Consider the following 22,105-nt stretch of genomic DNA (forward strand, 5'->3'; position numbering starts at 1 on the left):
GAATAACATTTTTTCATTTTTAACATTTTTTTTTCAATATTTCAACTAAAATTGCACAAGTCTTCCGTGAGGCGCCTGCAAACAAACCAGATAGGTTTCATGGCAACCTTGTAGTGTCGCAAATTTTAACCGATTGTATTTGTACATTGCATGTATTTTCTTGCTACCATTTTATGATAACGGCACTACGAACAATTTTTTATTATTTTTAAACAAATAAATATAATTTTTAATGATCATGGGAACTAATCGCCGCCATAAATCTGAGGACAGATTAGTTTTGACGGATTTGCAAAAAAACTTTGCAAATACCTTTGAAAACCTGGTACTGAAGTCTAATCCTTTGTCAATCCGGGACCGAAATTTAGCGAAAACGTCAAACATTTGCAGGCAAATAAAGACAGAAAAAAAAGAATATATATTTCAACTTTTCTTGAAGAAAATTACAGCAAGTGAAAAAGCGCAGATAACAGATAACGAGACAGTTAACGCTTGAAGAGGCTTTGTGCTTTAAAAATTTCAAAAAATTGATAAAATGAAAAATTAGCTGGTAAATAAAAAATACCTTATTATCTACTCTATAGAAATGGTTGAATATTTGAAAATCTCAAGTATTGCTAGCTATGATTTCATGGCAGTTACATCTTTCACTTACATCTTTCTTGTCATGCTTGGACGCCAATTGATCTGCAAGCTCGACCTTGCGCAGTCTAGTGACGTAATGCAGCTCCTCCATCTCCTGCTCACTCCTGTCTTTCATAGGGAAGTTAGAGACTACGAGCAGGCGAGCGAAGCCTTTAAGACTCTTCCCCTTGATTGTCATGTTATCCCAACATTCTTGTTTCATCACACTCCTCACAAACATCTTGGCCAGGTTGTCCAGCTCTATCGATTCGTACGCCTAAATTTTTTAAATCTTAAAAATGAACTTACAAAATATAATGGTTAAGAAAGTATTGATTTATCACTAATCAATTATACCACCACGATCAAAGGTGACCCGTCTTAAAATAAATTTAACACTTTTCTCTGCGTTTTCAAAGCTTAAAATTGGTCAAAATATCAACAATTTGATTCCTTTCATTATGGGGTTATTTCCTATGCCTCTTTGTTCAAATAGGTTTCTATCATTCGCCGTATTTAAATTTTGGTACATAACTTCTTACAAGGAAGCCTGTAATAAGCGAATTTCGCAACCCTGCAAATTTTTGAAATGTCTCCAAACTTTTTGCGAATGGCATAGTCAACGACGGTATGTACAAAAAGGCTGCAAATTTAAATGTCGACTTTCAAGGTGTGGCAATTAACGAACTATGGCAGAATGAAATGGGACACTGGGAATCAAACTTAACTCTTCAAACCTAAAATAAACTTGGGAATCGTACCGGAAAGCTACAATTCACGTATTATCTTTTGACAGTTTTCGGAAGCTCGAAATGACCGCATGCATTTTTTGAAAGGTAAAATTAATCATGAACATAAAATGGAGATCAATGCAATGCAAAAACCTGCAAAGAAAACAGACATTTTTAAAACAAAATTGCTCGTTTCCTAAATTTTCCAACAGTTGCGTACCTCGTTGATCTAATACGGACAAAAAATTACCAGCATTTGCAAGTACTTAATTTTTGATGAACCAATCATGGGATACTTTCTTACCGACTATCATTTCGATTTATAACACTTGAGTTTCACTGACCTTGGCAACTTGTTGGTCACTGTCTGTCTTGAGTCTGGCATATTCTTCAGTGTCTAGCACAAACTCTGACCTCTCCAGTTTCTCAATATCAGGTGCTTGCTCATTGGCCTCAATCATTGCTTCCAACTGTTTTCGAAGATACTTGATCTAATACATATGATTTTGTGAAAGCCACATTTCAAATGTGCCTTGACGTTTGCAATCTGATACATAATGCGCAATCTCTCCCTAGTATTGGCTGATTCAGCTGAACTTGACTTGAGTTCATAAATAGAAGACAATTTTTCGACCACCAGTGTTGTTGAAGACCACTTTTTAAATCTTTTTATAGTAACTAGTACAAACTAACGATAATCACTGTTGCCCAACTGTTATTGATATGAAAATTATTGTCAAGAATCAGCAAAGAAGAGGGATGAACAAAGGCGTTCAGAAGCTGCTTTTCAAATCAACTAAGAACTTCAGTTAGCTATGGAAAATTGTCAAATAAAAACAGGATAAGGAAGTGTAGCACTGGTATCCATTCGTATCCCAAAGGTAGGATCGGTAATTCACGTACAATGTTCCAACCCAGCAAAAAAAAATAAAATGGAAAGGTAGACTTTGCCTGTCAAAGCACATTCTGATTTATGCATAGTACTAAGCTAAAAAACATTACATTGAAAAGGTTACCCATCATATGTTTTATTCAATATTTGCATTCTTTGTTTTTTTTTTTTAGAAAACTAGAGTTGAAAAACAATTTGAAAAGCTTAATTAATGTCAAGTACTGATTTCATAAGAGTACTTAGTAAGAGAAATTAGTTGTTTTGAGACATAGTTAAGGCTATCAAATTATAGCTATTCAGTTGTTTCATAGTGCGGTTTTAAGCGGATAGTATTCGATATAACAGTTGGCTTATTTATAGCAGTTTCAGATACAGCCTATCAACTTTATACCTACTATTTTGCTAAATAATAATTGTATTTTACTTCGGAAATACTTAACCAAAGTAAACTTAAAAAGAGTCGCGATATCTAAAAAAGTTGTTAATTTAGTAAGACTAATGATATTTAGTCGCAAAGAATATTTCAAGAGAAAAAGTTTCAAGTTTTAAAAGAGATTTTTTATCAATTGATCCCCAGGATGGCTCTCTGGTATTGTGGTTCTTGCTTCTTCGACAGATCTGTACCTCGGGCTGTATTGGTCTTTCGTAAATTTTTACTGATCTCTCAAGCGGCCCCATATCCGGTTGCCAAGGTTATTTGGTGATATTTGAGTACAAAAACAAACCAGTATTCACAACTACTTTACAAGTAAAATGATTTTATCAAAAAGTTTACTTCTTCTTTACAATATTTACCAGTTAAGTTTATATTGAAGAACCTTAAAAAGGTAAATCTTCAAGCTACAATATCCTACGTGTACAATAATTACATTGCCATCCATCCGGTTGTTCTAGATAAGCATAAACAAATTAGTGTTTATGTTTATCTAGAACAACCGGATGGATGACAATATAATTATTGTACACGTAGGATATTGTAGTAGCTTGAAGATTAACCTCTGCATAACGGTAAAAACGAGAGCCAAAATTGACCCTGATCTAATTATTTAAGAACTAAATGTCCAGATCATAAAGGACTATTAGCGCTTCAATTAGAAATCTATCATGTAAGTATGATGGGAGCCAAATCAGCATAAGACAATTAATTTCCTCATTGTTTTACTAAATTTATCAACCAACTTCAAGCATGATCACTGATGCCTAAAAGTAGAAGAATCAAATCAAATGCAGGTAACAGTTAGACAATTGAATTGTTTTCATTGACGAGAGGCAAAAAAATGGAAACTTCCCATAAATTCTGCGACAATTGCAACATTTTAACTTTTTAAAAAAGTTGTTAATTGAAGCGAAACATAAGTTCAAAATCGAATACAATTAAATCTGAAAAAACACTAACAACTGCGAGCAAAGAAATTAAAACACTTGGCTCTCATTTGGATAAAAGATTTCAAATTACATCTCAGGAAATTAGCTTTAACTTCCTTTTTAAGCCAGAAAAGTTTATAAACTTGACGCAACGCAACATCTACTTGAAGAATAGTCCACGGAAATATAAAAGACCAGATAAGAGAACAAAATTATAATAAGTTAGAAATTCTCAATATCATTTGACAGTCATCATCCCGCAACGTCGGAGAAAATCTCCAAACCAAGGATAGAAAGCAATTGCAGGAAACTGTATACGAATATGCAAGTTCTGAGGACAAAAACATGATAGCTATTCAGTCTCAAAATTTTCCAAAAAACAACTGAAGAAGCTTTTTGTAACGTCAGAGAGATATAAGACAAACGGCATCTGAATTAAAACTGTCTGACATCTTATATCGTCAGAAAGATATACGACAAACGGCATCTGAATTACAACTCTCTGGCATCTTATATAGACAGAGAGATATAAGACAAACGACATCTGAATTAAAACTGTCTGACATCTTATATCGTCAGAAAGATAGACGACAAACGGCATCTGAATTACAACTCTCTGGCATCTTATATAGACAGAAAGAAATAAGACAAACGGCATCTGAATTAAAACTCTTTGACATCGTATATCGTCAGAGAGATATAAGACAAACGGTATCTGAATTAAAACTCTCTGAGATCTTATATCGTCGGAGTGATATAAGACAAAAGGCATCTGAATTGAAGCTCTCTGACATCTTATATCGTCGGAGTGATATAAGACAAAAGGCATCTGAATTAAAACTGTCTGACATCTTTTATCGTCAGAAAGATATACGACAAACGGCATCTGAATTACAACTCTCTGGCATCTTATATAGACAGAGAGATATAAGACAAACGACATCTGAATTAAAACTGTCTGACATCTTATATCGTCAGAAAGATAGACGACAAACGGCATCTGAATTACAACTCTCTGGCATCTTATATAGACAGAAAGAAATAAGACAAACGGCATCTGAATTAAAACTCTTTGACATCGTATATCGTCAGAGAGATATAAGACAAACGGTATCTGAATTAAAACTCTCTGAGATCTTATATCGTCGGAGTGATATAAGACAAAAGGCATCTGAATTGAAGCTCTCTGACATCTTATATCGTCGGAGTGATATAAGACAAAAGGCATCTGAATTAAAACTGTCTGACATCTTTTATCGTCAGAAAGATATACGACAAACGGCATCTGAATTACAACTCTCTGGCATCTTATATAGACAGAGAGATATAAGACAAACGGCATCTGAATTAAAACTGTCTGACATCTTATATCGTCAGAAAGATATACGACAAACGGCATCTGAATTACAACTCTCTGGGATCTTATATAGACAGAGAGATATAAGACAAACGGCATCTGAATTGAAACTCTCTGACATCGTATATCGTCAGGAAGATATAAGACAAACGGTATCTGAATTAAAAATCTCTGAGATCTTATATCGTCGGAGTGATATAAGACAAAAGGCATCTGAATTGAAGCTCTCTGACATCTTATATCGTCAGAGAGATATAAAGCAAACGGCATCTGAATTAAAACTGTCTGACATCTTATATCGTCAGAAAGATATAAGACAAACGGCATCTGAGTTAAAACTCTCTGACATCTTATATCGTCAGAAAGATATAAGACAAACGGCAACTGAATTAAAACTCTCTGACATCTTATATCGTCAGAGAGATATAAGACAAACGGTATCTGAATGAAAACTCTCTGACATCTTATATCGTCAGAGAGATATAAGACAAACAGCATCTGAATTAAAACTCTCTGACATCTTATATCGTCAGAGAGATATAAGACAAACTGCATCTGAATTAAAACTCTCTGACATCTTATATCGTCAGAAAGATATAAGGCAAACGGAAACTGAATTAAAACTCTCTGACATCTTATATCGTCAGAGAGATATAAGACAAATGGTATCTGAATGAAAATTCTCTGACATCTTATATCGTCAGAGAGATATAAGACAAACAGCATCTGAATTAAAACTCTCTGACATCTTATATCGTCAGAGAGATATAAGACAAACTGCATCTGAAATAAAACTCTCTGATATCTTATTTCGTCAGAGAGATATAAGACAAACAGCATCTGAATTAAAACTCTCTGACATCTTATATCGTCAGAAAGATATAAGACAAACGGCATCTGAGTTAAAACTCTCTGACATCTTATATCGTCAGAAAGATATAAGACAAACGGCAACTGAATTAAAACTCTCTGACATCTTATATCGTCAGAGAGATTTAAGACAAACGGTATCTGAATGAAAACTCTCTGACATCTTATATCGTCAGAGAGATATAAGACAAACAGCATCTGAATTAAAACTCTCTGACATCTTATATCGTCAGAGAGATATAAGACAAACTGCATCTGAATTAAAACTCTCTGACATCTTATTTCGTCAGAGAGATATAAGACAAACAGCATCTGAATTAAAACTCTCTGACATCTTATATCGTCAGAAAGATATAAGACAAACGGCATCTGAGTTAAAACTCTCTGACATTTTATATCGTCAGAAAGATATAAGACAAACGGCAACTGAATTAAAACTCTCTGACATCTTATATCGTCAGAGAGATATAAGACAAACGGTATCTGAATGAAAACTCTCTGACATCTTATATCGTCAGAGAGATATAAGACAAACAGCATCTGAATTAAAACTCTCTGACATCTTATATCGTCAGAGAGATATAAGACAAACTGCATCTGAATTAAAACTCTCTGACATCTTATATCGTCAGAAAGATATAAGGCAAACGGCAACTGAATTAAAACTCTCTGACATCTTATATCGTCAGAGAGATATAAGACAAATGGTATCTGAATGAAAATTCTCTGACATCTTATATCGTCAGAGAGATATAAGACAAACAGCATCTGAATTAAAACTCTCTGACATCTTATATTGTCAGAGAGATATAAGACAAACTGCATCTGAAATAAAACTCTCTGATATCTTATTTCGTCAGAGAGATATAAGACAAACAGCATCTGAATTAAAACTCTCTGACATCTTATATCGTCAGAGAGATATAAGACAAACTGCATCTGAATTAAAACTCTCTGACATCTTATATCGTCAGAAAGATATAAGACGAACGGCAACTGAATTAAAACTCTCTGACATCTTATATCGTCAGAGAGATATAAGACAAACGGTATCTGAATGAAAACTCTCTGACATCCTGTATCGTCTGAGAGATAAAAAACAAACAGCATCTGAATAAAAACTCTCTGACATTTTATATCGTCAGAGAGATATAAGACAAACTGCATCTGAATTAAAACTCTCTGATATCTTATATCGTCAGAAAGATATAAGACAAACGGCAACTGAAGTAAAACTCTCTGACATCTTATATCGTCGGAGTGATATAAGACAAACTGCATCTGAATTAAAACTCTCTGACATCTTATATCGTCAGAAAGATATAAGGCAAACGGCAACTGAATTAAAACTCTCTGACATCTTATATCGTCTGAGAGATATAAGACAAATGGTATCTGAATGAAAATTCTCTGACATCTTATATCGTCAGAGAGATATAAGACAAAGAGCATCTGAATTAAAACTCTCTGACATCTTATATCGTCAGAGAGATATAAGACAAACTGCATCTGAAATAAAACTCTCTGATATCTTATTTCGTCAGAGAGATATAAGACAAACAGCATCTGAATTAAAACTCTCTGACATCTTATATCGTCAGAGAGATATAAGACAAACTGCATCTGAATTAAAACTCTCTGACACCTTATATCGTCAGAAAGATATAAGACAAACGGCAACTGAATTAAAACTCTCTGACATCTTATATCGTCAGAGAGATATAAGACAAACGGTATCTGAATGAAAACTCTCTGACATCCTGTATCGTCTGAGAGATAAAAAACAAACAGCATCTGAATTAAAACTCTCTGACATCTTATATCGTCAGGGAGATATAAGACAAACGGCATCTGAATTAAAACTGTCTGACATCTTATATCGTCAGAAAGATATACGACAAACGGCATCTGAATTACAACTCTCTGGCATCTTATATAGACAGAGAGATATAAGACAAACGACATCTGAATTAAAACTGTCTGACATCTTATATCGTCAGAAAGATAGACGACAAACGGCATCTGAATTACAACTCTCTGGCATCTTATATGGACAGAGAGAAATAAGACAAACGGCATCTGAATTAAAACTCTTTGACATCGTATATCGTCAGAGAGATATAAGACAAACGGTATCTGAATTAAAACTCTCTGAGATCTTATATCGTCGGAGTGATATAAGACAAAAGGCATCTGAATTGAAGCTCTCTGACATCTTATATCGTCAGAGAGATATAAAGCAAACGGCATCTGAATTAAAACTGTCTGACATCTTGTATCGTCAGAAAGATATAAGACAAACGGCATCTGAGTTAAAACTCTCTGACATCTTATATCGTCAGAAAGATATAAGACAAACGGCAACTGCACTACAACTCTCTGACATCTTATATCGTCAGAGAGATATAAGACAAACGGTATCTGAATGAAAACTCTCTGACATCTTATATCGTCAGAGAGATATAAGACAAACAGCATCTGAATTAAAACTCTCTGACATCTTATATCGTCAGAGAGATATAAGACAAACTGCATCTGAATTAAAACTCTCTGACATCTTATATCGTCAGAAAGATATAAGACAAACGGCAACTGAATTAAAACTCTCTGACATCTTATATCGTCAGAGAGATATAAGACAAACAGTATCTGAATGAAAACTCTCTGACATCTTATATCGTCAGAGAGATATAAGACAAACCCCATCTGAATTAAAACTCGCTGACATCTTATATCGTCAGAGAGATATAAGACAAACTGCATCTGAAATAAAACTCTCTGATATCTTATATCGTCAGAGAGATATAAGACAAACTGCATCTGAATTAAAACTCTCTGACATATTATATCGTCAGAGAGATATAAGACAAACGGTATCTAAATTAAAACTCTCTGACATCTTATATCGTCAGAGAGATATAAGACAAACTGCATCTGAATTGAAACTCTCCCATATCTTATATCGTCAGAGAGATATAAGACAAACTGCATCTGAATTAAAACTCTCTGACATTTTATATCGTCAGAGAGATATAAGACAAACTGCATCTGAATTAAAACTCTCTGATATCTTATATCGTCAGAAAGATATAAGACAAACGGCAACTGAAGTAAAACTCTCTGACATCTTATATCGTCAGAGAGATATAAGACAAACTGCATCTGAATTAAAACTCTCTGACATCTTTTATCGTCAGAAAGATATAAGACAAACGGCAACTGAATTAAAACTCTCTGACATCTTATATCGTCAGAGAGATATAAGACAAACGGTATCTGAATGAAAAATCTCTGACATCTTATATCGTCAGAGAGATATAAGACAAACAGCATCTGAATTAAAACTCTCTGACATTTTATATTGTCAGAGAGATATAAGACAAACTGCATCTGAATTAAAACTCTCTGACATCTTATATCGTCAGAAAGATATAAGACAAACGGCAACTGAAGTAAAACTCTCTGACATCTTAAATCGTCAGAGAGATATAAGACAAAATGCATCTGAATTAAAACTCTCTGACATCTTTTATCGTCAGAGAGATATAAGACAAACGGCATTTGATTCTGGTTACGGCATATGTCTTAAAGCAATGCATGTTAATGATTGCTCTGTTTTAAGCTCTATTTGAAGCTCGATAGCCGTGCAAAAAACTAAGAAAAATAAGGAATCGCTTTGTTCAAAAAATCTCAACTCTAAACTAAGAAAAGCGCTTCTGAACGTTAGCCTTCAAAACTAAGAATTGAGGTCTGGTTAAATAAGCACTTATAATGTTTGAAACGGCTATCCCGCTCAAAGTTTGAAGCATCCATGTTTTGAACAAGGGTATTGTAAGATGGACAAACTCTGATTATGAAAAGTCAAATGTGCAAATGGAAATCCGTCAACTCTCGACCACAAAAATAAGGAGAGAGAATAGATTATTTCTGTTCGATAATGAAGTAAAAATTTTTGACAATGAAATTATAAATTTTTTTTCTAATTTTTTCGTATGCTTTATTGGGATTTTTTAATAATTACCGAGTTTTTCCTGCTTAGCTGTTCCTCAAATAAAATACTACACACCAGACGTTACTTATATATCTGCGTATGAAATGAAACGTATAAATTTTGAATTCTAGACAAGGATGCTCGTTAATGTGCGTTCGCAAATGATGTTCCGACCCGAGATCATCTACATTTTTGACCTAATTGTCAACCTAATTATGAGATAATTAAAAACAGATGTTTGCGTTTTAAAAAATCGTTACAAAACCGAACTACTAAATGAATCGCAAAATACCATGCCTCATTAAAGCGCTCACAAGATCTGCCAATAAAAAGACTACGAGAAAAAAACAAGCACCAAATTAATCAAAAACAAATTTTTTTCAGCAAATGTGATAAAAGAAGAGAAATAGAAACCCAAATATTGACCACTCACAAATTTTTATGAAAACGCATATTATCCAAAAAATAAAGCATGGGTTAGGACAAGACATCAATGAAAAAATACTTTTTGAATTACAAGAAATTGGATGGAACCTCTCAATGATGAGATTAAATTACAAGCTGACGAAAAGAACAAAAACTGAAATGTATAAAAATCTTTGAGAACGAACAAAATCGTAATACTATTCGCTAAAAATTGAGTGCATTGAGCAACATCATTCATTCAATCCTCAGTTAGAAGCCTATCAGACCAGTCAGCATTTTACGACTACATGAAGATTTAAATAGCAAAAATAGCAAATTCAAAAAAATTTGAGCGAGAAAAGTGTCGAAGCCAATAAAAAAGAAATTTTCGATTAAAATGATTCTAATCCCATTTAAATTTTTAGCAGCGGAGGGGTTCTTCTTTTTTAACAATATGACTTCAAAAAATCCACAAGTATGAACAAATATAAAAAAAACGATTTTTTTTTGAAAACCCGTTATATCAACGACGTTAAATTAAATAGCTTTCAACGGAAGATAAAAATAAGTTAAGTTATGCCTCAATGAGAAGGCAACGATGTTTGTCAATCATAAGTCATCAAAAGAACATCACAATAGGTCTTATGATTATGAAAACAACAAATACATGCAAAAACCAAAAATTCAGTAGAAACGTGCGAGAAGGTGTCGAAGCCATTTAAACCATAAGAGTTTCTATGAAAACTTAATCTATGGTTCATTGGACTTCTTCCTTAAACCAATAGGAACTATCAATATTGGGATAGCGAGATAAGATTTCAAAAGAAACCAAAATTAAAGAGAAAATCCGAAATTTTTTCTGAATCTATGAAAACTCAATGCATCGAAGTCGTAAAACCATTAGTTAGCCGTTAAACAGCTTTTCAGATTATTATAATTGCAATTAAAAAGAATGGGCTCCTGTCATTGCTGAGACTGACTTACAGTTCATGAAAATAAGTTTCATAATGGTTAGTGTAGTGTCCAAAAAAGATTTTTTTTAATGTCTTAACAGCCATTAAATTGAATAGCTCTCAACTGAAGTCAAAAAATAAGGAAAGTTATGCCTCAATAAAGAGATAAGAATGCTTTTTATTCTTATGTCATCAGTAGGACAACAAAATAGGTCTTATGATTATGAGAACAACAACAAAAGCACGCAAAAACCAAAAGTGCAGCAGAGAAGTGCGAGAAAGTGAAGAAGCCATATAAACCACAAATTTCTCTCTATAAGCTATACCTATGACCCATTGAGGTCCTTTTCTAAGCCACTGAGAACTATCAATATTAGGATAATGTGATAAAATTTCAAAATGAACCAAAATTTAAAAAATATATCGAAAAATTAATAAAAGAATTATGAAAACTGGCGGCAGCGAACTCATAAAACCAATATATAGAAGATAAAACTACTAACCAAACTAATTTCAATTTCAATTAAAAATATGGAGGTCCTGTCAATACTGATATTGACTTACAGTTTACGAAAATTAATTTACGATTGGATAATGTCCAAAAAGATTCTTAAAAATTATTTTTAAAGTCTTAACAGCCATTAAATTCAAGAGCTTTCAACGAAAATAGAAAAATACCTTACTATATGCCTTGATAGGAAGAAATGGATGTTTGTCATCAACATGCTATCAATAAGAAACCACAATTAGTCCTATGATTTCGATAACAACAACAAACACAGGCAAAAACCAAAAAAATGCAGCAGAAATTTGAGAAGAAAGTGTCGAGGCCATTTGAACCATAATCTTTTCTCTGACAACTTTATCTATGATCCTTTGGACGTCTATTTTAAGCCAATGGGAACTACCAATACGAAGATAATGAGATAAGATTTCAAAAGGAAACAAAATTACAAAAAAAAAACAAATATTTTTTGAAATTACGAAAACTCGTGTCATCGAAGTCATAAAACCGATAGTTAGCAGATAAAAACGCTTTTCCTGTCATTACTGAGACTGACTTACTATTAATGAAAATTAGTTTAATATCGGTTAATCGAAAAAAAAATTTGAAAATTATTTTTTAAAGTCTTGACAGCCCTTAGCTATCCCCTCAAAGCGCTATATAAATTTACCTATTGCACATAAAAAAACCAAATGAATTTTTAGTAGGCAAGTCTGTGCTATAGGACTCCCGAAATTAAGTGAAATCTGAAAAAAAATCAAAATTTCATTAAAAATTACGAAAAATCGAAGAGTCGAAGACAAAAAAGACATGAGCGATGCCTTAAAAACGATTGTTCTTTCATTGGGTATCATTTGACTGTAAATGAGGTTTGTCATTAATGGAACCTCGATATGAAAATGACAGGTCTCTAAGTGGCTAAAAAAACAATAATAAAAAGGAAAAGTTTCTAAAAAACAGCTCTCAAATTGAATTCGAGTTTCTTTTATAGTAAACTTCCTCACGAGACCAGAACTAGCCTTTTTATTGATCTACTGGTAACAAAAAAATGTTTTTTTTTGTAGCATGAAATTTAATTTTGCAAAAAAATTTTATAGAAAAGCCTTAATTTGAACAAAAATTAAGCTAAATTGAACAAAAATCATGCTAAAAGTGAACAAAATATCACATGTTCAGACAAAACTTTAAACCTCAATAACTCCTCGAAAAATACGAAATTCAAAAAAATCTTTTTAATTTTGAATTCGACGCTGGACGAGATTTTTAATGATACCACTCACATTTCTCTACAATGAATATATCGATCGGCCAAAATTGACTGAACAAAAAAACCCATTTGAGTATATAGTTCATCCCCCCACAAGTGGGGTCGGAACAATAATTTCTTATTTTAGTGTATTCGTAGGCTATAATTACGCATTGAACGAATCTGGCTTCGCACTTTCGGCAAAAACTGGGAAAAAATCATGCGATATCTAAGAACACAAAAAGTTGAATTGAGATATTAACAATATTGACCTCAGATAGTATCTCTCGTTTCATTGGCTCGTAGGATTTGTCCTCTTCTTTGATACCAGCCACTTCTGCCAGTTCCTTGCATGTGGGGTCACTGGACAGGTTCGGAACTGGCACCCGGTACTCATCTCCATCCAAACCAGTCTAAATCAACAAACATTATTGCAAAGATGCACATTTTCGCGTAAAAAAAAACTTCGTCAAATTGGGGAGGAGAGACTTGAAAGAAAGGACAGAAAGAAAGAATGATTACACAGTTAAATGTTCTGTGATGCGCTTTGCTAAAGATAACTTAGCAAAGCTGAGGTTTAAAAGATGTTGAAATTGTTGTCAACGCTAACAAAAAACAAAAGAAGCTGGTTCCGTTCGTCAAGTTGCCTCAAATTGATTCTTCAAATTCGTTCTGTACCTAGCTATGAATTTGATTCGCAACAACACGTTAAGATATTTATTCAAATATTATGCTGTCCGCACTTTGATTTCGAGGACTTTGCAGATCTAACCCTGGTTGAGTCTACGTCTTCAATAAGTGGCGCGAAAGACATGGCACCTTCGCCTCCTCTCATAGCTTCCAGTGCTTCATTCTGTGTCCTGCTGAACTCTAACATTTTACTTGCAAAGTCCTTCTGCTGTGCGGCACAGTCACTTTGCACTTGCTTGTGTTTACCAGAGGGCCTAAAGCAAGACTGATTTTAAAGAATGCACCTTATGTGAGTAACAGTACCATTTTTTGTTGAACAAAGATATTAAATTTTTGCCACCTCTCTTTCAAATGCTTATCATTATCTTTCTTAAGACACTACGGTGTCACGTTTTTTCACCCCTGCCACTTTCACCCCCTGTCATTTAACTCCAATTATCTCACCTCTCTGCAAATTCACCCCAAATCCTCATATAACTGGTAATGAATGTTTAAAAGATGTGATATGTAGGGTTCGGGTACAGAGTTTAGGGATTAATACTCAGAATTAGTACTAAAATACGACTGGCGTAGAATAGAATTTAAAGGTTTCTCCAGAAAGAGCGGGTGGGAAGCTTATCTTGAGACATACTAATTCCAACAATCACAAGAAAAATCGCATTTCTGCGACGCTCTAGCAAGTGGAGTACAAAAAGCCTCTTCTAAATTGTATTCCGACTACCATTTCAAAAAATTTAGTTTTTGCTAGTATTATTTTGAACACAGACACAGCCACAAAGAAGAAACAAGAAACTAACATTATTTTAAACGTTGCCAGTACTCCATCACAGCCGAGACAGAACAAGAATTTGGCGTCGGAAGAGAAGTACATGGCCTTCACACCTCCGGACTCTAAATGGAAGGAGACACGAGACACCGAGTTCACGTCCAGAGAGTCCACAGATCCCACTCGAATGGTTCCGTCTGCAGAGCCAGTTGCGAGCCACTTCTTGTTGGGACTGAGGCAAATGGCCTTGATCACGCCGTGGTGAGGGAGGGTGTAGGCGGCTTTCATCGGAGCAATCCTCTCGCTGGGCTGAAACATCATTATTCAAACTACACAATTCTTCTTGCTTCCCGATTTTTGTTATGAAGGAATGACAATGATGAACCAGCACTATGCATGAGCTCATAATTAGGATGTCTTTTATTATAAATCGACGGCGAAGTTTTCGAATTGATGCTACATTAAAACATGAGTGATGCTCGCGTTCCGATAAGAGTAAAACTCGATATTGATTTGGAAAAATTGGCACTTGAATTAATTAAGTATCACGGAATTTGAGCCCATAAATGACAACAGATGGTAATTTTCTACCGCATGCTACCAAAGTTCAACAAAATATTACTTAAAAAATGATTTTGGTTATCAAAATTCATCGGTAAGTTTCGTTTTCCAACATCATTTTTAAATGGCCCATAATTCTTTTCAAACGTCAATGATGTATCTTCACCAACCACAATGTAAACAGATTACATTATATAACATACATTCTAGCTAAAATCTAGTAACGATGAAAACAAGGAATGGAATTTGGCTGCTGCAACAGTGATAACATGACACATTAAATAAGAAGCACCTTGTAGCGTCTAGAAGAGAAAAGCTCATCTTCTGAATTGTCCTGAAAAAAAATATTCCATGCTTAGATCAGAATTAAGTAGCAACCCACTGTAAATTAAGATACACAAAAAATTTATATAACAAAATTTCGATGCATTTTTTATGGTTTTATATGATAAAGTTGGCTATAAATTAATGGTGGAAAATTTGAACTTGGCAATCCCACTAACTTATCTAGAAGATATAATATAAACAAAAGGGTATCATTATTTAAATGTTCTGTAAAAATTTATCTGATACATTAACTGCTTTATAAATGACAATAGTTACTAATTGAATGGATTCAGTTTTAATATTTCCTTTGTTAATGAAGAATACAAAATCATTGTCGTTCACCTTTGTTCAAAGTGTCAACGTGATCAAACACAGAAAACTTTTGCAGGGGGTTAGTTTACCTTTTTAGGATATTCTTCGATGAGCTTAATTGCGTGAATGGGTTTCCTGTGAGTGCCAAATAGTAGATGTCGATCGGAAGTGATCTGACAGCCATAGTTGACAGTTCCAAGGTTCATACTGATCCTGTTCACTGCACTCTCTTTCAGATCACCTTTTGCACTCTCGAAACAATCGGCTGACTCTAAAGGGAAAAAAACCAAAAAAGTCGTTAATTAAAAGAAAGAGAGAAAATTTAATTTGTTCAAACTTATTTATGTAGCAAAAGTTATAGACCAAGGAGGAGGCAGATATACAGAGTCCATCTTGTATCTACGCCATGATAACAAGAGTAATAATCAGAGCAGAAAGTCATACAAATGATTTTTTTCTCAATATTGTCTCCCCCAAAATTATCTAATTGAAAATTACAATTAAAGAACACAAAAACAAGCAAACGGAAACACGACAGCAGAATAAGAAAAACAATGAGACAGCACAATGAGAAAACTATCAGAAAATTTTTCAAAAATTTACATACAGCACCCAGAAACCAAAAAACTATGCTAACTGAAATGGCCATCATTGCTTTTTCAATACACATTGACTGATTTTTGGGGAACCCTGTGTTTTTGTTTCAGCTACATTGCAACATAGTCTAAATAGTATTGGTTTTACAAAATTACAAAAAGAGAACGAAGAACGTTTCAACTTCTAATAGAACTCCCCAATACTTGCAAATAGGTTCAATTTAAATAAATTCAGGATAAAGAATTTGAAAAAGAATAAAAAATTTGATTTGTAACTGTGCATCGTTTTTGTGGTGAATAACATTTGCGGCCTCAGCCAAAAAATTATTTTTGTTAAAAAGTTAAAGTCAAAAATCTATATAAGACCAATGAACCCTGGGGAAACGCATACTTGCTTTCAGCACAATAAAGAAAGACGCATACTAAAACTTGGTGTTCTCTACCGCTTAGCAGAAATGAAACCTCAAACGACTAAAACATTTTAACCATTAAGATTCATATCAAGTTGAATTGTATAAAAAGCTTTCTTAAGATCAAGGAAAAAGTCACATTTTCAAGACCAATTTTAAAGCAAGAACTCCCCAAAAACTACAAAAGACAGAATCTTTTGCAATAAAGCAGCTGAAATTTCTCAAAAACAGGAGGATACATGGCCTTTTCAAATAGATCGATCCATGCTGTTAGGCGTGACACAGTGTAACAGCTAATTTCATTTAATATGGCGCCTTCCGTAGGATGAAAGTCTTTCCATAAAAAAATTAGATCTTTCAATTACATATTTAGTTATAAGAACAGTAAAGATATCTAGTGTTACAGTCGAATATAATTTAGCAAGGGCATTGAAGATTTCGTAATCGCCCCAAAAAATCATTTGACCTGGCCTTTAAAATGGCAAAAAATATTTTTGGTTAGCAGAGCAAAAACAACAAACCAAAAAAGCCACAACAGAAAAATGCTATCAGGAATTAGCTGAATAGATTAACATAAGGATTACAATAAAAAGGTATTATGATCACGCTTGCATTTTTTTAAAGGGTTTGTAGATTTGGGAAACAAAAAAACGCAGTTAGTTCCATTAAATTATTTTTTACTGCCACACATTCGTTTCTATTACGTAACGCAAAAATTAAACTAGCAGAAAACAGAAAATCCATGACCCGTAGCCCACATTTGTCGAAAACTCAAAATACAACTGAAAAAAAAGCGTTAGTTAGCCTAGAAAAAGAACAAGGAAGCTCGTTAATGTGCATACGCACATAATGTTCCAACACCGCTCATTCACATTTGACTTAATTTGCTACCAAATGATGAAGAGGTAGAAAAATTTCAAAAACATACATATCGTTCAATAAACGACTAAGAGAATACAATAATGCACTAGAGGGCCGATGAAACTTGTTGTTAATAGGACTACTAGAAAAGATAATAAAAAGCAAATACCACACATTAATTACGACCAAAAGTTGATGTCTACATTAAAAAAAATCATACTAAAATCAAAATCTCATAAGATAAAACCTAAACAAAACAAATTAACCTTTACATCATTCGTAAAGGTATGGGACCTGTCCTCAATGCGACTGGTTATCAGGTCGACAAAAAGAGCAAAAAGGAGCGAAGTTCAAAAATACGTTTCTATTTTTGAAAACAAACAATTTTACAGTGATCAGTATCATTAGATACAAACTGAAATAAGTAAAATGTTCATTTATATCTCCAGGTGAAGCAATTGAGACCTGTCTTTATCCAGTGTACGTTACACGACTACAAAAAAAGGACAATTACTGGCAAAAAAAAGTTCATTTTCAATTAAACTTTGCGAGAAAATGATATACTTTAAAGCATAAAGCCGTTAAACCACAAACTTATCAAAAAGAGCATTAAAAGCGTTCAATTGCGCAGTATTTCAAAACCAATGGGACCTAACATTAATGCTCTAACTTAAAAAGAAAACAAAAATCCTTCAAAATGTACAAATAAAAAAAAATCTCAGACACTTTATGAAATATCGTAGTAAAAAAAGCCAAGAATCAAATGGCTGAACCTCTAAACCTTTATAAAGATTAACTTGAAGCTCATTGGAAACGCGTTGTGATCTGCCAAAACAGAGACTAAGCTACAAATCGGACGAAAAACTAATTAAAAGAATGGCGAAGCTTAAAAAACCTAATATGTTTTTTGAAAACAAATATTTTCAAAAGTCATAGCATACATACGATTTCGAAAAAAAGAGTTGTAATATATTGCAACACATCCAGAAGCCAGTTGAGACTCTAATTAACAAGAGTAAGTCACGAGACTACAAAATAACAAATACAGACAGAAGCCAAATTTCACAAACAATTTTACGACATCACAGTGTTCGAGGCCTTATAATTATAAGATGTTATCTGAAAGAACTTGAAATCATCAAATACTTCTCATCTGAACATCATAGGCTCTTCTTTATGAAAAGACAACAAAAAGAAACAAAAAAATTGAACCGTATAGAAGTCTCGAAAATTTGTTGTGAAAAAAATGGTCAAATCCATCAGTCAAAATATATCACCAGCGAGGAAAATGGTGTTCGAATAAACAAAAGTAATTGAGAATTCTTACTTGTGACGTCGAGTGACATGGTGACAAAAAAGAAAGCAAAAAAAGAGTGAGGGTTGAAAAAAAATTTTTAAAGATAAATCGAAAGTCAATTAAACAAATAGCTATAAACTGAAATCTTGGAAAAGATTCAGTTGCATGCCTTGGAAAACAAATGAGACCTATCATTATCATGTATATGTCGTACATCAACAAAAGAAAGACAAAAATAGACAAAAAAATCCACTAAATTTTGCGAGAGAACAGTCTCAGACCAAAAGCATAAAATATTGAACAAAAAAAAACAAATACAGATACCGCTTTTTTAAACGCTGTGCATTTTCTCAAATACGTTTTCCTTCAATTGGACATGTCAATGATGTAATAATTCGACACGGAAACAAAATGAACTTAATAAAATGTGCGATTATGGTAAAGAAAGATTTGAAAACAAGAGGTGCTTAGAATTTTACAAAAATAAGTGTTCAGAGCCATAAAAACCTGAAAGCCACGGAAAATGTGAATAGAAATAACGGAATATCGTCTTCTATTCACAAAACTTTAAACCTGAATAACTCCTTGCAAAAAGCGAAAATCAAAAAAATCTTTTTAATTCCATGTTGAACGCTGCGCGGGCTTTCTAATGATACAACTCACAACTCTCCACGATGATTATATCGATCGGCCAAAATGAACTGAACAAAAAAAACATTTGAGTATATAGTTTAGTTCCTCCCCCGCTAAGTAGACCGGAACAAAAAAAACGCTGCTATCGAAGAGCTAGCTCTAGTAGAAGTCACGGGTTATTTATCACATTAGGCATAACATGTTTTATGAGTCAAATAGTTTCTGTAGATGTAATTTAGGATTGTTATCTTTAATCAATGAGTCTGCAGTGTAGTCAGTTTTTTCCGGTATAGGTCATCTCTAATAGATCATCTCTAATAGATAAAAAAAATTGCAACATTAAAAATCATACAACAGCTTGACAAATGACTCTACAAACGATAACTCAGTTGTGAATTATATTAGCTGCTGAGCCGATCCATTAATTTGAGCTTTTTATGCGTACAACGGCAAAAACATTTTTAGGTGGATAAAGCTCTGGTGGATAAAAAGTGACTGCGACATTAAACAGATGGCTTTGCATACGATAACTCAGTTGCTGAGTTGTATTTATTGCCAAAAAGATTTATAGTTTTGCACATATTACGCGTAAAAATGGCGATTCTAAAAACCAGAATAAGCAGAAAGATGTAGATATCACTTTGTTATTCAAAGTTCGCTCTCCGTAGACCTCAAACGTCTGTTTCGAAAATGAAAAGGCGTTTAGTATTTTTGTCTTTAAAGTGTGTTTTTAAAAACAGGGCACCGCTTCAACTTTTTAGTTAGAAGCGGTCAAACCAACTGTGTAATGGCTACAAAGAAACATTTTTTAAATCTACTCTTGACAACAATTTGAGCCGGAAGGAGGAACAAATTCACACAGCTCAGGTGATCAGAAGCAAAAATTTTGGAGGTCATGGTTCTGCAAAAAAACTTCAAAACTGACAAAGTTTCCCCGGAAAACAGCAAGGTTTCCTTGCTTTTGAGAATTACGGACGAGACTTTTATTCTAGCAATTTGTTACGTAACCCATTCACTCACATTTACTAGCCTGTTGAAACTCATTCACATCAAGTCACATCAATATCATCACAGCACGCACCACAAATGAATCCACACTACTTGTTCTTGCCCAAAAATTACTTTTGGAGACTCTCTCAAGCAAGATAAATTACTCGTTTTGTAAAAAAAATTAAGAGCGAAGAATGAAATGGATGTCATTAATTAACAGTCGCTAAACCCCAACAGACACGCAGTCGCTTCAGAGCTAACAATCAACTTAGTAAGTGGATGAAAACAAGGAAAATCAAACAAAGCGATCGGTTATTTGCGAATAAAAAATATGGGCGAAGACATCTTACTGTTGAGAATGCTGGGTGAGATGTCAATCTGAGTGTATCTGTAGTGACCCTCAACTGTCTTTGGGTCATCGGGGTAGGGGTTAGAGGTCACAATGACACGGGTGGTGTCCTCTGATATCTGAAGTGACAAAATATTGCCATATTTCAGCAAATGAAATTACATGGAGCAAAATGTTTTTTTTTTCCAGAAGTTTAGATCAAAATTTTATTACAAGCTTTTGACGGAAGTGAAAAAGGGGTAAAAACACCAAGCCCGAAATCAAAATTTTAAAGGATATGAACAACCAGTTGTGATTTATGACATATCATGGTAACTGAATAAAAACAAGACTCCGTGTACTTTGTGTGGGTCTGTGCGGCTATGTTAATGTCTTAATTAATTAGATCATTTTGCGAGATGAATTGATGCTGAGTGGCTCCATAAACTGATTCAGTTATCAACAAGAACCAGGAGTCTTATAACCAAAAAATTTGTCAATAAGTTAATTTATATCATCTGATTTTCCATCTATTCATGAGAAGAGTAATAATTTAAGGTGTTGTAACCTTGAACGAGTCCATTTGGTGAACAGTTCCCTGTTCTTTGAGGAATCCGATTGTGTCGAATTGGGAGGAGACAGATGCACTGAAAAGCCACAGAGAGTCATCTTCACAGCACCCCACCAGGAAGAAGTCTCCATTCACGCTGAACCTGAATATAACACAGGAACCGTAACTCATACAAAATTCAATCGTTATGTATCTTTTTCAGTTGGGAAAATAGTTGTGACCGTAACCCCCCCCCCCCCTTATTGTATCAAAAACTACAATATCAAATGAGAAAAAATGAGAAATGAACAAAAAAAGCGAAAATCTAATTACTAGCTACAATCATGACCACATTTGAATCCATGAGAGCATTTTTCTCCATTCTGTTAACTAATTTTCAAACTCCTATCTTGCGAAAAAACCTTTATTGGATGAATGTGAATTTTACATATACGTCGTGAGAGATTCCCATAGACCTGATCACAAAATATTTGCAAAAGACAAAAGTTATATCAGATTTAACAACATCAAATAGTTCAAAAAGCTGATCAGAAACCGGAACCTTTCATGAAGCTAATTGTTAATTTAAAAGAAAATCGTAAACACATTTTTATTACCGTTAAACATCATAAGAAATTAGAAGTTTGCTTGAAAAAATACCGCTAAAACTGGCAAAAAATACAAAAAAGCAATTCCATTAACAACAGAGGGTGAAAATTTGCAATGAAATGAATAACAAATTTTTAAGGTGACAAAATTTCCGCTAAATAATCCATTTAGTGGAATTTGTGTTAATCATACATACACACAAACACCCCTGCCCCCACGCACACAAACACACACAC

The 22,105-nt window shown here is 33.8% G+C and overlaps 1 protein-coding gene across 2 annotated transcripts in view; it reads right to left on the minus strand.

The window, feature by feature from the left end:
• The window catches only part of LOC142339426 (cilia- and flagella-associated protein 43-like), a 135,450-nt gene that overhangs the window by 112,516 nt on the left and 829 nt on the right, over positions 1-22,105 (minus strand). For both annotated transcript variants that reach the window (XM_075389452.1, XM_075389451.1), the window contains exons 3-10: positions 21,279-21,423; positions 20,733-20,850; positions 15,685-15,866; positions 14,427-14,704; positions 13,712-13,883; positions 13,212-13,352; positions 1,700-1,846; positions 656-901 (exon numbers count right to left, since the gene is read on the minus strand). In XM_075389452.1, coding sequence (XP_075245567.1) covers positions 656-901; positions 1,700-1,846; positions 13,212-13,352; positions 13,712-13,883; positions 14,427-14,704; positions 15,685-15,866; positions 20,733-20,850; positions 21,279-21,423 — 1,429 coding nt within the window. The remainder of the gene's footprint in view (positions 1-655; positions 902-1,699; positions 1,847-13,211; positions 13,353-13,711; positions 13,884-14,426; positions 14,705-15,684; positions 15,867-20,732; positions 20,851-21,278; positions 21,424-22,105) is intronic.

The sequence above is a fragment of the Convolutriloba macropyga genome, chromosome 5 (assembly GCF_964194025.1).
Source record: "Convolutriloba macropyga chromosome 5, txConMacr16.3, whole genome shotgun sequence".
Taxonomy (NCBI): Eukaryota; Metazoa; Xenacoelomorpha; order Acoela; family Convolutidae; genus Convolutriloba; species Convolutriloba macropyga.